The sequence below is a fragment of the Cornus florida genome, unplaced genomic scaffold (genome assembly GCF_030987335.1).
Source record: "Cornus florida cultivar Cherokee Brave unplaced genomic scaffold, ASM3098733v1 CherokeeBrave_3.0.0_Hap2_Chr03, whole genome shotgun sequence".
Taxonomy (NCBI): domain Eukaryota; kingdom Viridiplantae; phylum Streptophyta; class Magnoliopsida; order Cornales; family Cornaceae; genus Cornus; species Cornus florida.
This window is the reverse complement of record NW_026775573.1, coordinates 8,615,489-8,626,480: the sequence shown is the minus strand read 5'-3', so window position 1 is coordinate 8,626,480 and position 10,992 is coordinate 8,615,489. Positions and strand designations below refer to the sequence as shown.

General features: G+C 34.9%; 1 protein-coding gene across 1 annotated transcript; it reads left to right on the top strand.

The window, feature by feature from the left end:
* The first annotated feature begins 1,525 nt into the window (after nucleotides 1–1,525).
* LOC132299336 (cellulose synthase A catalytic subunit 3 [UDP-forming]) lies at nucleotides 1,526–10,529 on the top strand. Its single transcript, XM_059795870.1, has 15 exons — nucleotides 1,526–1,838; nucleotides 2,169–2,398; nucleotides 2,730–2,925; nucleotides 3,433–3,650; nucleotides 3,738–3,855; nucleotides 3,950–4,151; nucleotides 4,608–4,874; nucleotides 5,013–5,358; nucleotides 5,441–5,578; nucleotides 5,928–6,053; nucleotides 6,137–6,349; nucleotides 6,578–6,842; nucleotides 7,717–7,919; nucleotides 8,596–8,946; nucleotides 9,556–10,529. The coding sequence occupies exons 2-15, from the start codon at nucleotides 2,375–2,377 to the stop codon at nucleotides 10,138–10,140; spliced, it is 3,252 nt and encodes a 1,083-aa protein (XP_059651853.1). The 5' UTR covers nucleotides 1,526–1,838; nucleotides 2,169–2,374; the 3' UTR covers nucleotides 10,141–10,529.
* The last annotated feature ends 463 nt before the right edge of the window (nucleotides 10,530–10,992 follow it).

Genomic DNA, 10,992 nt, shown 5'->3' with positions numbered 1-10,992 from the left:
AAAAAAAAAAAAAAATCCCGTTACATTTAAATTAAATGTAAATGAAATGATAATATTTTATATCATTATATTTTGATTTTTAACATTAAAATTAAAGTGTACATATCATCCAATCCGATATTTTAAAATCATGCAAAATATAGCAAAACATTAATTTAGTAAGTATTCTTTTCAAACCATATGATTTAGATGATAAGTCAGTCATGGATTTTAGAAATAATGCGAGACTCGAGATTAATAACAACGTGTGTATTATAAATATTTAAGATGCTAATTTTATATATTGCAACAATAGCAAGGTATAATAAAGATAAGTTACATTTAAAATGATAATTTTATTTATCTTGTATCAAATTTGATTTGGATGTGTTTATTCTCATAATAGTAGGGTCAAATTTTTAGTTAAAAATAATAGAAGTACATAATTGTACAAATGTGTGTATTATGAAGATAGATGGACTTGAGATTGCAATTATATTTATCCTGATTCTTACCTCTAATTAAGTTTAATTTGGATGTATTAGAGTTTGTTTGGGGTCAATTATTAAAAGATTATGTTAGGTGTTTGATGACAAATTCTAATAAATATTTTTCATAATCAAATTATTTTTTAATTCATTTTGTAACAATATTTTTTTAAAAAATTTTATTTTTAATTTTACAATAATATTCTTTAATATAATATTACCATATTTGATAATAGAAACTTTATTAAGAAATAAATGTAATTGTCTTTATAAAAAATAAAAAGAATATAATTGACTAATAAAAAAAAATTACTTAAAATATTCACCCTCTAATTAGAACGTAATTTTAAAAGTTTCATTCAATTGCTTAAGTAAATTTGGTAAACATTAAAAGTGTTTTTAATGGTTACCAAACAAATCTAAACACAATTTTTTAAAATAAAAATATTTTGTAAATAGTAGAGAAAGAATCTCAAACGGAGTATTACCGTCATAAAAGTAGAGTTAGTTTATTTATTTTTATTTTTTATTTTTTTTCTAGTTAGATTTTAATTGACAACTAGTACAAATTTGATAAAGTGGAAAAATTAGGACATATAAAGAGTAAAATTGTCACTATTACTTTTATATTATTTAGACAGACATTGTGACCGGTAAATGGTCTATATCATCCATTAAATTTAGATTTTTTTTTTTTTTACACATTAGTCATATAGAGCGATATTCTCATTAGGTAACTAAATATATATATTTTTGGTATAAACAATTTACAATTTATATATATATATATATATATATATATATGTTGGAGTGGTTGAGAAAATTATTAGTGACAGGGATTTAAGTTGTTCATATCTCTCTCCCTCTTAAGAGCACTGTCGGCGGACTGATTTTGAAAGCTTACAGTTGGTAAGTCGCTCTCGTCGCTAATTAAGCCATTTTTTAAAAAAAGAATTTTATTTTATATATATACATATTTATATAAAAAAATTCTAGTTGGTATTGTATAGCATGTAATGTACAGCTATACAAGCCATACAGATACAGAGAGAGAGAGACTTTAGAAAGAGAAGTGTAGAGAGTGAGAGATGGATAAGTGAGATATATAAGCGGACGAACATTGTAATTAAAGACCGAGGGAGTGAGAGAGAGACAGCTGTTCTTTGCTCTCTTCTCATGCTCAAGTCAAATTGATTCAATTCGTCTCCAACACTGCAACATCTGGTGGAATTACTTCGTATTTCTCTCCTCTTGTGGTTTTTTTTTCGAGATCTGTGTGAGATTTTGATCGTTTGGGCTTCAATTCATTTATAATTGCGGAGACAATAGATTGTTTGGGGACGGAAATTGCGAGAAAGATCAGATCTTGAGGTACTTGATATGTTGTTTTTGTTGCATACTCTGTTAATTGCGTGTTTGGTTGCTGAGAAAACTTAGGACAAGAAAAGAAAAATAAAAAAATTGACATTAACATCCACTCAACTGTGCCTGAGGCACCTAATAGTGGGCTTAGTTGATGTGGGTTTTATCATTTCGGAAATACAAAATAAGTTTAACATGAAATTCAAGGCTATACCTTTTTTTTTTAAAAAAATTATTTATTTTCTTTGGTTTTCTCGGTATCCAATAGGGTGGTGAAAATTGAACAGGTTTGGGGAAACTTCTCAGAAGAGGCAATCTAATTTTCAGTCCCTTTATCAGGTTTCACTCGCAGATCTGGACTGTAATCTGAGCAAATTTTACTGAAAGAGTTCTTTGAAGTGGTGGACTATAGAAAGCTCTTTCTATTGCTTTTCTTGCGTCTGGAGGGGTGTGAAGCTTTAGGCATGTTCATTATCTATATGTCTCGCTGAGATTGAAGCCTAATTGCAATCCGCTGTTCACATCTAAGCAAAGAGAAGCTGACGATGGAATCAGAAGGAGAAACTGGGGTTAGTATAGAACAAATTTTCTGTATAGTTTACAGTTAGATTTATTCAAAGAATAAACTTTTATCTACCTCTATGAACTTTTCTTACTTTCTATTTATTTGGGTTTTATATTTTTTTTTATTCGACATGATATTTGGTTTAACGGTTGATTTAGCATACATTCATTAAAAAGCTTCAACTTTAAATAATCCCTGCACATATTTTCATTTATATATATGTGTGGTGTTAATTTGGTCCAAGTATTTCAGTTGCTGTGTTTACACCTATTTTCATTGCATCACTGGGTTATTGATCTTCTGAATTTTGTGAATTATGAAAATTAATTTCTCAGGGGAAGTCCTTAAAGAGCCCAGGTGGTCAGGTCTGCCAGATCTGTGGTGATAATGTTGGTAAAACTGTGGGTGGGGAACCTTTCATTGCTTGCGATGTCTGTGCATTTCCTGTTTGCAGGCCTTGCTATGAGTATGAGCGGAAGGATGGGAATCAGTCTTGCCCTCAATGCAAAACCAAATACAAGAGGCATAAAGGTCGGTTTAATGTAATTATGCATAACTTCACTTAATATCCATCAGTTGTATAGACTACAAATATGATCATGTGTGTTTTTGTGTGTGCATGTATGGTAAATGAATAATTTTATTCAGCAAAACAACTTTGAGTGTTGAGAAAATAATCTGTCAGGCCATTTTAGCATGTCTAGTTTTATGTAACCCTTCTTTCTTTTTTATTAAGCTTCCTCAATCTTAATTGGTTGCTCTTCTCAATCATTAGTTTGTCACGATTGTTCATTTTTATTTTGAATGTTATGAATAATAATTTTTAATTTTACATGATCCTTAATGTTATTGAATAAGGATATTCTCCTGGAATCTGCATTCATTCCCCTCCTTAGAGCTCGTAATTGCTATCAGTTAACCTACTTTATTTTCATTATGCCTTCTTGAGTCCACTGAGTTCTACCATTAGCTGATAAATCTAAGATATCAAAATTTGTCTCTATTAATGTTATACAATATTCATTGATTTGGTTCCAGGAAGTCCTCCTATTCATGGTGATGGAGAGGATGGTGATGCTGATGACATTGGCAGTGGATTTCCATACTCTTCTGAAAACCAAAATGAGAAGCAGAAGGTTGCAGAGCGCATGTTAAGCTGGCATATGACATATGGACGAGGGGAGGACATCGGGGCTCCAAACTATGATAAAGAGGTTTCCCACAACCACATCCCTTTGCTCACCAGTGGACGTGAGGTGGGTCGATAAGCTGCTTGTATGCCATCCTCTACTTCGGTATGTAATCTGCTCTGAAATTAATATTTTACGGTGTTCTACCTTTAGGTTTCTGGAGAGTTTTCTGCAGCATCACCTGAAAGGCTTTCTATGGCATCTCCTGGACCTGGTGGTGGAGGGAAGCGCGTGCATCCGCTTCCTTATGGAGCGGATGTGAATCAATCACGTATAACCTCTTGCCTGTGTCTTATATATGTTCATTTATATGAATGTTACTACTCAGTTTTGAATCAATTCCTTGGTAAATTTTCTTGTTGCAGCTAATATTAGGGTTGTCGATCCAGCGAGGGAGTTTGGTTCCTCTGGATTAGGCAATGTAGCCTGGAAAGAGAGAGTTGATGGCTGGAAGATGAAGCAAGATAAGTATGTTGTTCCAATGACCACAAGCCATGCTGCTTCTGAAGGCAGGGGTGGTGGAGATATTGATGCCAGTACAGATGTGTTGGTGGACGACTCTTTACTGTAGGTTCCTACTTGAGCGAATTTTGTGTCTTGCTGTTATCTGGGTTTTAATTGGGCTTAAGTGTTTTTTTCCTGGGTAATTGGGCTTAGTTTTCTCCGTGGTTGTTGTGGCCAGCCTCTGGCACATCTTAATTCTGAGGATTACTAATCCCTCCTGGGGTTCAATAATTCAATAGCTTTACTGCTTAATCAAAATGTCAAAGATTGTGTGGAGAGTTTCTGATTTTCCATTTCCTTCTTTTTCCCCCCATAAAATTAAAGTAATGTCGCATCTCAGTAATGCATGGCTACTTGATTTGTGTATGACAAACAGTTCTTGGTTCCATTGACTTTTTGTTAAGTATAATTCTTGGTTATTTTTATTTTTTGATTTTTGTGATCCTTAATTATATACTTGTTTTTAATCTCAATTCAGTTAGAGTTCGGTTTTTGTGCTTATTTTATTTTCTTGTGCAGGAATGATGAAGCGAGGCAGCCTCTTTCAAGGAAGGTTTCTATTCCATCATCTAGGATAAACCCTTACAGGATGGTTATAGTCCTGCGGCTCATTATTCTCTGTATTTTCTTGCACTACCGGATAACAAACCCTGTAACCAATGCTTACCCTTTATGGTTGCTATCTGTGATATGTGAGATCTGGTTTGCAATATCTTGGATATTGGATCAATTCCCTAAATGGCTTCCAGTAAACCGTGAAACATATCTGGACAGGCTTTCACTTAGGTGAGGCAGCTTTTCAGTTATCCATCTCTCTTCTGTTGTGTATTAGTTGGTTATCATTTTACATCTTGCCAATTTCTATGTCGTTTGAGTTCTGATTTTCCATGATTTAAAAGTCTAATTCAAAGTTAACGGTAACAGATATGACCGAGAAGGAGAGCCATCACAATTAGCAGCTGTTGACATTTTCGTCAGTACTGTTGATCCTTTGAAGGAGCCCCCTCTTGTTACAGCCAATACTGTCTTGTCCATTCTTGCAGTTGACTACCCAGTTGACAAGGTCTCATGTTACGTCTCTGATGATGGATCTGCTATGTTGACGTTTGAAGCTCTATCTGAAACATCAGAATTTGCAAGGAAATGGGTTCCTTTCTGCAAGAAGTATAGCATTGAGCCACGGGCTCCAGAATGGTACTTTGCTCAGAAGATTGACTACTTAAAAGATAAAGTTCAACCATCATTTGTAAAAGATCGTAGAGCTATGAAGGTGGGCATTTTTGCTTATATATAGCATTTTATTTTCTCTTTTACTTGATGGATTTTTATTTTTCTGTCTGCTTTTACTGCAGAGAGAATATGAAGAATTTAAAGTTCGCATTAATGGACTTGTCGCAAAGGCCCAGAAAGTTCCTGAGGAAGGATGGGTCATGCAAGATGGTACACCATGGCCTGGAAACAACACAAGGGATCATCCAGGAATGATCCAGGTAATGTCAATCTCACATTAGTAGATCTGATTGTGTGAAAATCTTATATGTGCCATGTGAATATTAAAATGCTTCTTGTCACATATAAGTTACATTCTTAGGGAACTAATAGACATGACTTAATCTCATTCATATCGTTTTGCCTTTTTTAAAATAATCTTGTCTCGAATTTGTTATATGAATAATATGGCGTTATACTTTTCTTAGTCTTTTATGGTCTTGCTCTCTTTGGTTATCCCATTTCAACTTTTAACTATATGATTGGTGAGCTATTGGGGTGCCAAGACAATATTCTATAATTTTGCATATTATTTTTGTCTTGCAATTGAATGTATTTCATTACTTGCAGGTTTTCTTAGGCCAAAGTGGTGGGCTTGACAGTGAGGGTAATGAGCTGCCACGGTTGGTCTATGTATCTCGTGAGAAGCGTCCAGGCTTCCAACACCACAAGAAAGCTGGTGCTATGAATGCACTTGTGAGTCGTTATCTTACAATAGGAGTTGACTCATTCATGCCTCAGCATAAATAATTTATAATGGAAATGCAACTCTCTTGCAGGTTCGAGTATCTGCAGTCCTTACTAATGGACCCTTTTTATTAAATCTTGATTGTGATCACTACATAAACAACAGCAAGGCATTGAGAGAAGCTATGTGTTTTATGATGGATCCAAACCTTGGAAAATATGTCTGTTATGTTCAGTTTCCACAGAGATTTGATGGTATTGATAGGAATGATCGATATGCCAACCGTAACACAGTCTTCTTTGATGTGAGTTCTTTCGGCACTTAATTATGTACCTATATATAATAATTATGTACCTATATATAATATACTCTATGTATTATATGTTATATTATATATATTTTAAAATTGTATTATCAATGTGTTTTTCTGCACCATGTGTCAAGGTATGTTTCGGTGATTAGATGAACATTCGCTCTTCCACCCTCCATTTATAACCTTGCTATTTATTTATTATTTTTCTGGTGGAATCAGATAAACTTGAGAGGTCTGGATGGCATTCAGGGTCCTGTTTATGTGGGAACTGGATGTGTCTTCAATAGAACAGCTTTATATGGTTATGAGCCTCCTCTCAAACCTAAGCACAAAAAACCAGGACTGCTGTCATCCTGCTGTGGTGGATCACGGAAGAGAAGTTCTAAATCAAGTAAGAAGGGCTCTGACAAAAAGAAATCTAGCAAGAATGTAGACCCCACTGTGCCCATTTTTAATCTAGAGGATATAGAGGAGGGGGTTGAAGGTATGTTTTTTATTTCTCGCTACTGTACATTCTGGCTTGATCGTCCAATGGAACATGTTTAAATGCTGCAAGTTGAAGTTGTTGGCAATTTATGCTTATTATTTAAAGACAGGCACTTATTGCTTATGTCTTCTTTTCTTCTGATTCTCATTCTTGACCTCAACTGTGTCTGGGTTACATGGTAGTTCACTGAGTTAGGCATGAAATTTTAATATGCTGCATAACAGCATCTCTTCATACTGCCAGTTCTGGCATGGTGTTGGACCTGCCCTAGACATTAACACTATAAGATTTGAGTCAATGGTTCAACCTGTGAGTTAAAAAGTCAAAAAGTAAAATTGAAAATTCATGTTCTAGAAATAAATAATTATGTGAAATAAAGGGAAACATTAATATATTTTATAGAAATAAATAATAAGATGAGATGATGAGTATGATTTATTCCATTCTAATTTTTAATAGTATGATTTTTTCCATATCAAGTCCAAGGTTAGCGGCTTAAGACCAGTCACTGCATTTATGCTTCCATGATTTTTCCTGGAATTTTTAGCAGTTGGTTAGCCGAAGAACCCACTGCTGGTTTTAAGCTTTATTCTGTTTTAGTACTGGGTCAGCAAAGTGCTGGTGGTACATTATAATTGTTTGCATCACAGTCGTGTACAGTTCCTTCAGTTGAATACAAATGTTACCCATTGGTTGCTACACAAGTTAAAATTCTTTGAAGGATTGGTTTTATGTTTTTTCTTTTCTTTTCTTTTTTTAATATTCATTTCATTTTCTTTTATCAGTATCTATGTGGACTGGTCATGGTTCTTAAAATTGTTTTTATTTACTGGGTTTATCATTCACCTTCCCTTGTTCAATTTAAAATTAGGTGCTGGGTTTGATGACGAGAAGACACTGCTCATGTCACAAATGAGCCTTGAGAAAAGATTTGGTCAGTCTGCTGTTTTTGTTGCATCCACACTGATGGAGAATGGTGGTGTTCCTCAGTCTGCAACTCCAGAGACTCTTCTTAAAGAGGCTATACATGTTATCAGTTGTGGGTATGAGGATAAATCGGAATGGGGAAGTGAGGTGCGTTGGTTTTTATGTATCTAGTCTTAGCTTGCTTGCCAGATCTCACCTAGAATTACCACTGCATTATCACCTTCACATAGAAGTTCTAAAAATATTAGTGATTCGTGAATTTGAAGGCTTGTTAGTGTAAAATTAGAACACCATCAAGTGGCCTTGCATCTGAATGAGTAAACATAAAATCTAGCATCCCATTCAAGATACCATTACATGCCAGTATTCCTTAAAGTAGGATACAAGCCAAGCTAGATGTTGGAGAGAAGCACTATGAATCTATATGGAATGCAATTTAAGCAAAATTTGAAATAAAAGTAGGGATGTATTAAAGATTTAGAGTAAAGAAATACAAAAAGGTGAACAATTTCATTACCTAGGTTTGATTATTTACAAAGCAAAATAGAATTATATAATTTGACAAGGTGTCAATTCCTTATATACTTGCAACTTTGTACTTGTTACTGTTCTGAAGAAATCAACAAAATCGCCTTCATTAATATACACATACTGTGAAGATACGGTACTGCAAACTTCAGTTCTTATATTTCATGCTGCACATGAAAATTTGACTTTGGTGCCATTCAAATGATGAAACCTTTTTATTTTTTAATTTATTTATTGTACTCTTCTATTTTGTGGTTCTCTAGAAGACTGTTAATTTTTGTCTCTGGATCTGTAGATCGGATGGATCTATGGTTCTGTTACAGAAGATATTCTTACAGGATTCAAGATGCATGCTCGTGGTTGGCGATCAATTTACTGCATGCCCCAGCGCCCAGCCTTTAAAGGGTCCGCTCCTATTAATCTTTCAGATCGTTTAAACCAAGTGCTCCGATGGGCTTTGGGGTCTGTGGAAATTCTTCTCAGTCGGCACTGCCCCATATGGTATGGCTATGGTGGAAGGCTAAAATGGCTCGAGAGATTTGCATATATAAACACAACTATTTACCCAGTCACTGCAATTCCTCTTCTTCTGTATTGTACTTTGCCAGCTGTCTGTTTACTCACTGGAAAGTTCATTATTCCACAGGTTCGTTGCATCTCTATAGTCCCATCTACATGCACTTTATTTTTCTTTTAATTTTTCATTATTCCCAGGTTCACTATATCTGCAGAGTCCTATCTGGATACACTTTATATTTCTTTTATTTTCTAACTCAATCTTAGGGTCACTGTTCATCAATGCTCAGCTTCTCTGCAGTTCCTGTTTCCTAACATTAATGAGCCATTTCATGTTAATGCTCAGCTTCTCTGCAGCTCCCGATTCCTAACATTAATGAGCTATTTCATGTTTATTTAGGAATGCAATACATGGTTGAAGATATGAATTGGTATTTTGTAATTCATTTCAAGAGCTTAGCCTTCCCTAAGTATAACATGACTTGGTTATCAATTGCTAGAATTCCTGAGAAGTCGAAACTTCAGGATCTGTACTCGTCGACAATATTCAGGCAGTTGGATGCTGTCTTTAAGATTATGTTAACAGCAACCCTTTTATTCTATTATATGTGCTTTAAAATGGATATGATCAATTTTAAAAGGTTGTAGATTTGTTTTATAATTATGTTTGTCAGAGGTATTTATCATTGGAAATAATAGTTTTAGAGAGCATTTATATACTTCTCTCATTCTGCTGCAGATTAGTAACTTCGCAAGTATCTGGTTCATATCCCTCTTTCTTTCCATCTTTGCCACTGGTATATTGGAGATGAGGTGGAGTGGTGTTGGAATAGATGAATGGTGGAGGAATGAACAGTTTTGGGTTATTGGTGGTGTTTCAGCCCATCTATTTGCTGTTTTCCAAGGTCTGCTGAAAGTGCTTGCTGGCATTGACACCAATTTCACTGTCACCTCCAAGGCATCAGATGAAGACGGGGATTTTGCTGAACTCTACCTGTTTAAATGGACAACTCTTCTGATCCCACCCACAACTCTCCTCATTGTAAACTTGGTAGGTGTTGTTGCAGGCATTTCCTATGCCATCAATAGCGGTTACCAGTCATGGGGTCCGCTCTTTGGCAAGCTATTCTTTGCCTTTTGGGTGATTGTTCATCTCTATCCCTTCCTCAAGGGGCTGATGGGGCGCCAGAATAGGACACCCACCATTGTTGTTGTCTGGTCCATTCTCCTTGCTTCCATTTTCTCTTTGTTATGGGTACGGGTTGATCCATTTACCACCAGAGTAACTGGCCCAGATGTTGAGCAGTGTGGTATTAACTGTTAAGGCAGAAGAGAGCTGAGAATCTGCAAACTCAATCCAAGTATTCTCCTGACCGAACAAAGCTTGCTAGGTTGGAGTCGTGGAATTCTGTCATGTTTGTGCTATACTCATCCGACTGTGAACTTGTTTTGTATGTGAAGTTAATTATTTTGTGGAGCAGATAGGAATTAAAATTCATTTTGTTGTTCCGTCAGTCCGTGAGTAATTTATCACGGAACTCACGTTGTCAATCGAATGTCCTTTTTTGTCTAAATACTTTGATAGGGAGAACCGGGTGCGATCGTTCTTTGCTTGTTTATTTTCCCTCTCAATACTGGAAGCATTGTAGCATATATATTTTCACTGTTATACAATTTGAAGTTCTTATTCATTCAAGCGAAGTTTTAGTATCATCTTTGGATGACAAGTTATTGCCTGTGTTGGACTGAAATGAGGGAATGGGGACTAATTGCTTGAACTGGTGAGACATTTGGGTTGACTTTCCATCAATGAAATGTGTGTTACATATATTATGTTGAGTTCCTTCATTGTTGTTGAAGGTAATGTGTAAATATTTGTAATTCTGTATACTTTTGGAAATGAACTGAACACTTCAACTTCTAGATTACAGGAGCTGGTGTCTGTTACAGAAAGATTTACAGAGTTTGATCCCACTGCACACTATTAGGGTTGATGCTTCACTGATTTTGTTGAGGTCAATTTTTTTTTTTTTTTTTTTGGTGAATTGTATCCTTATATATTCATGGAATAAATGGATCCTTAATTATCTCAATAATTTCCAGATTTCTTCCTCATATCTAGCGTGGCATGAATAATTCCTAAATTTTCCACAAATTTTGAATTATTTCAAATTAA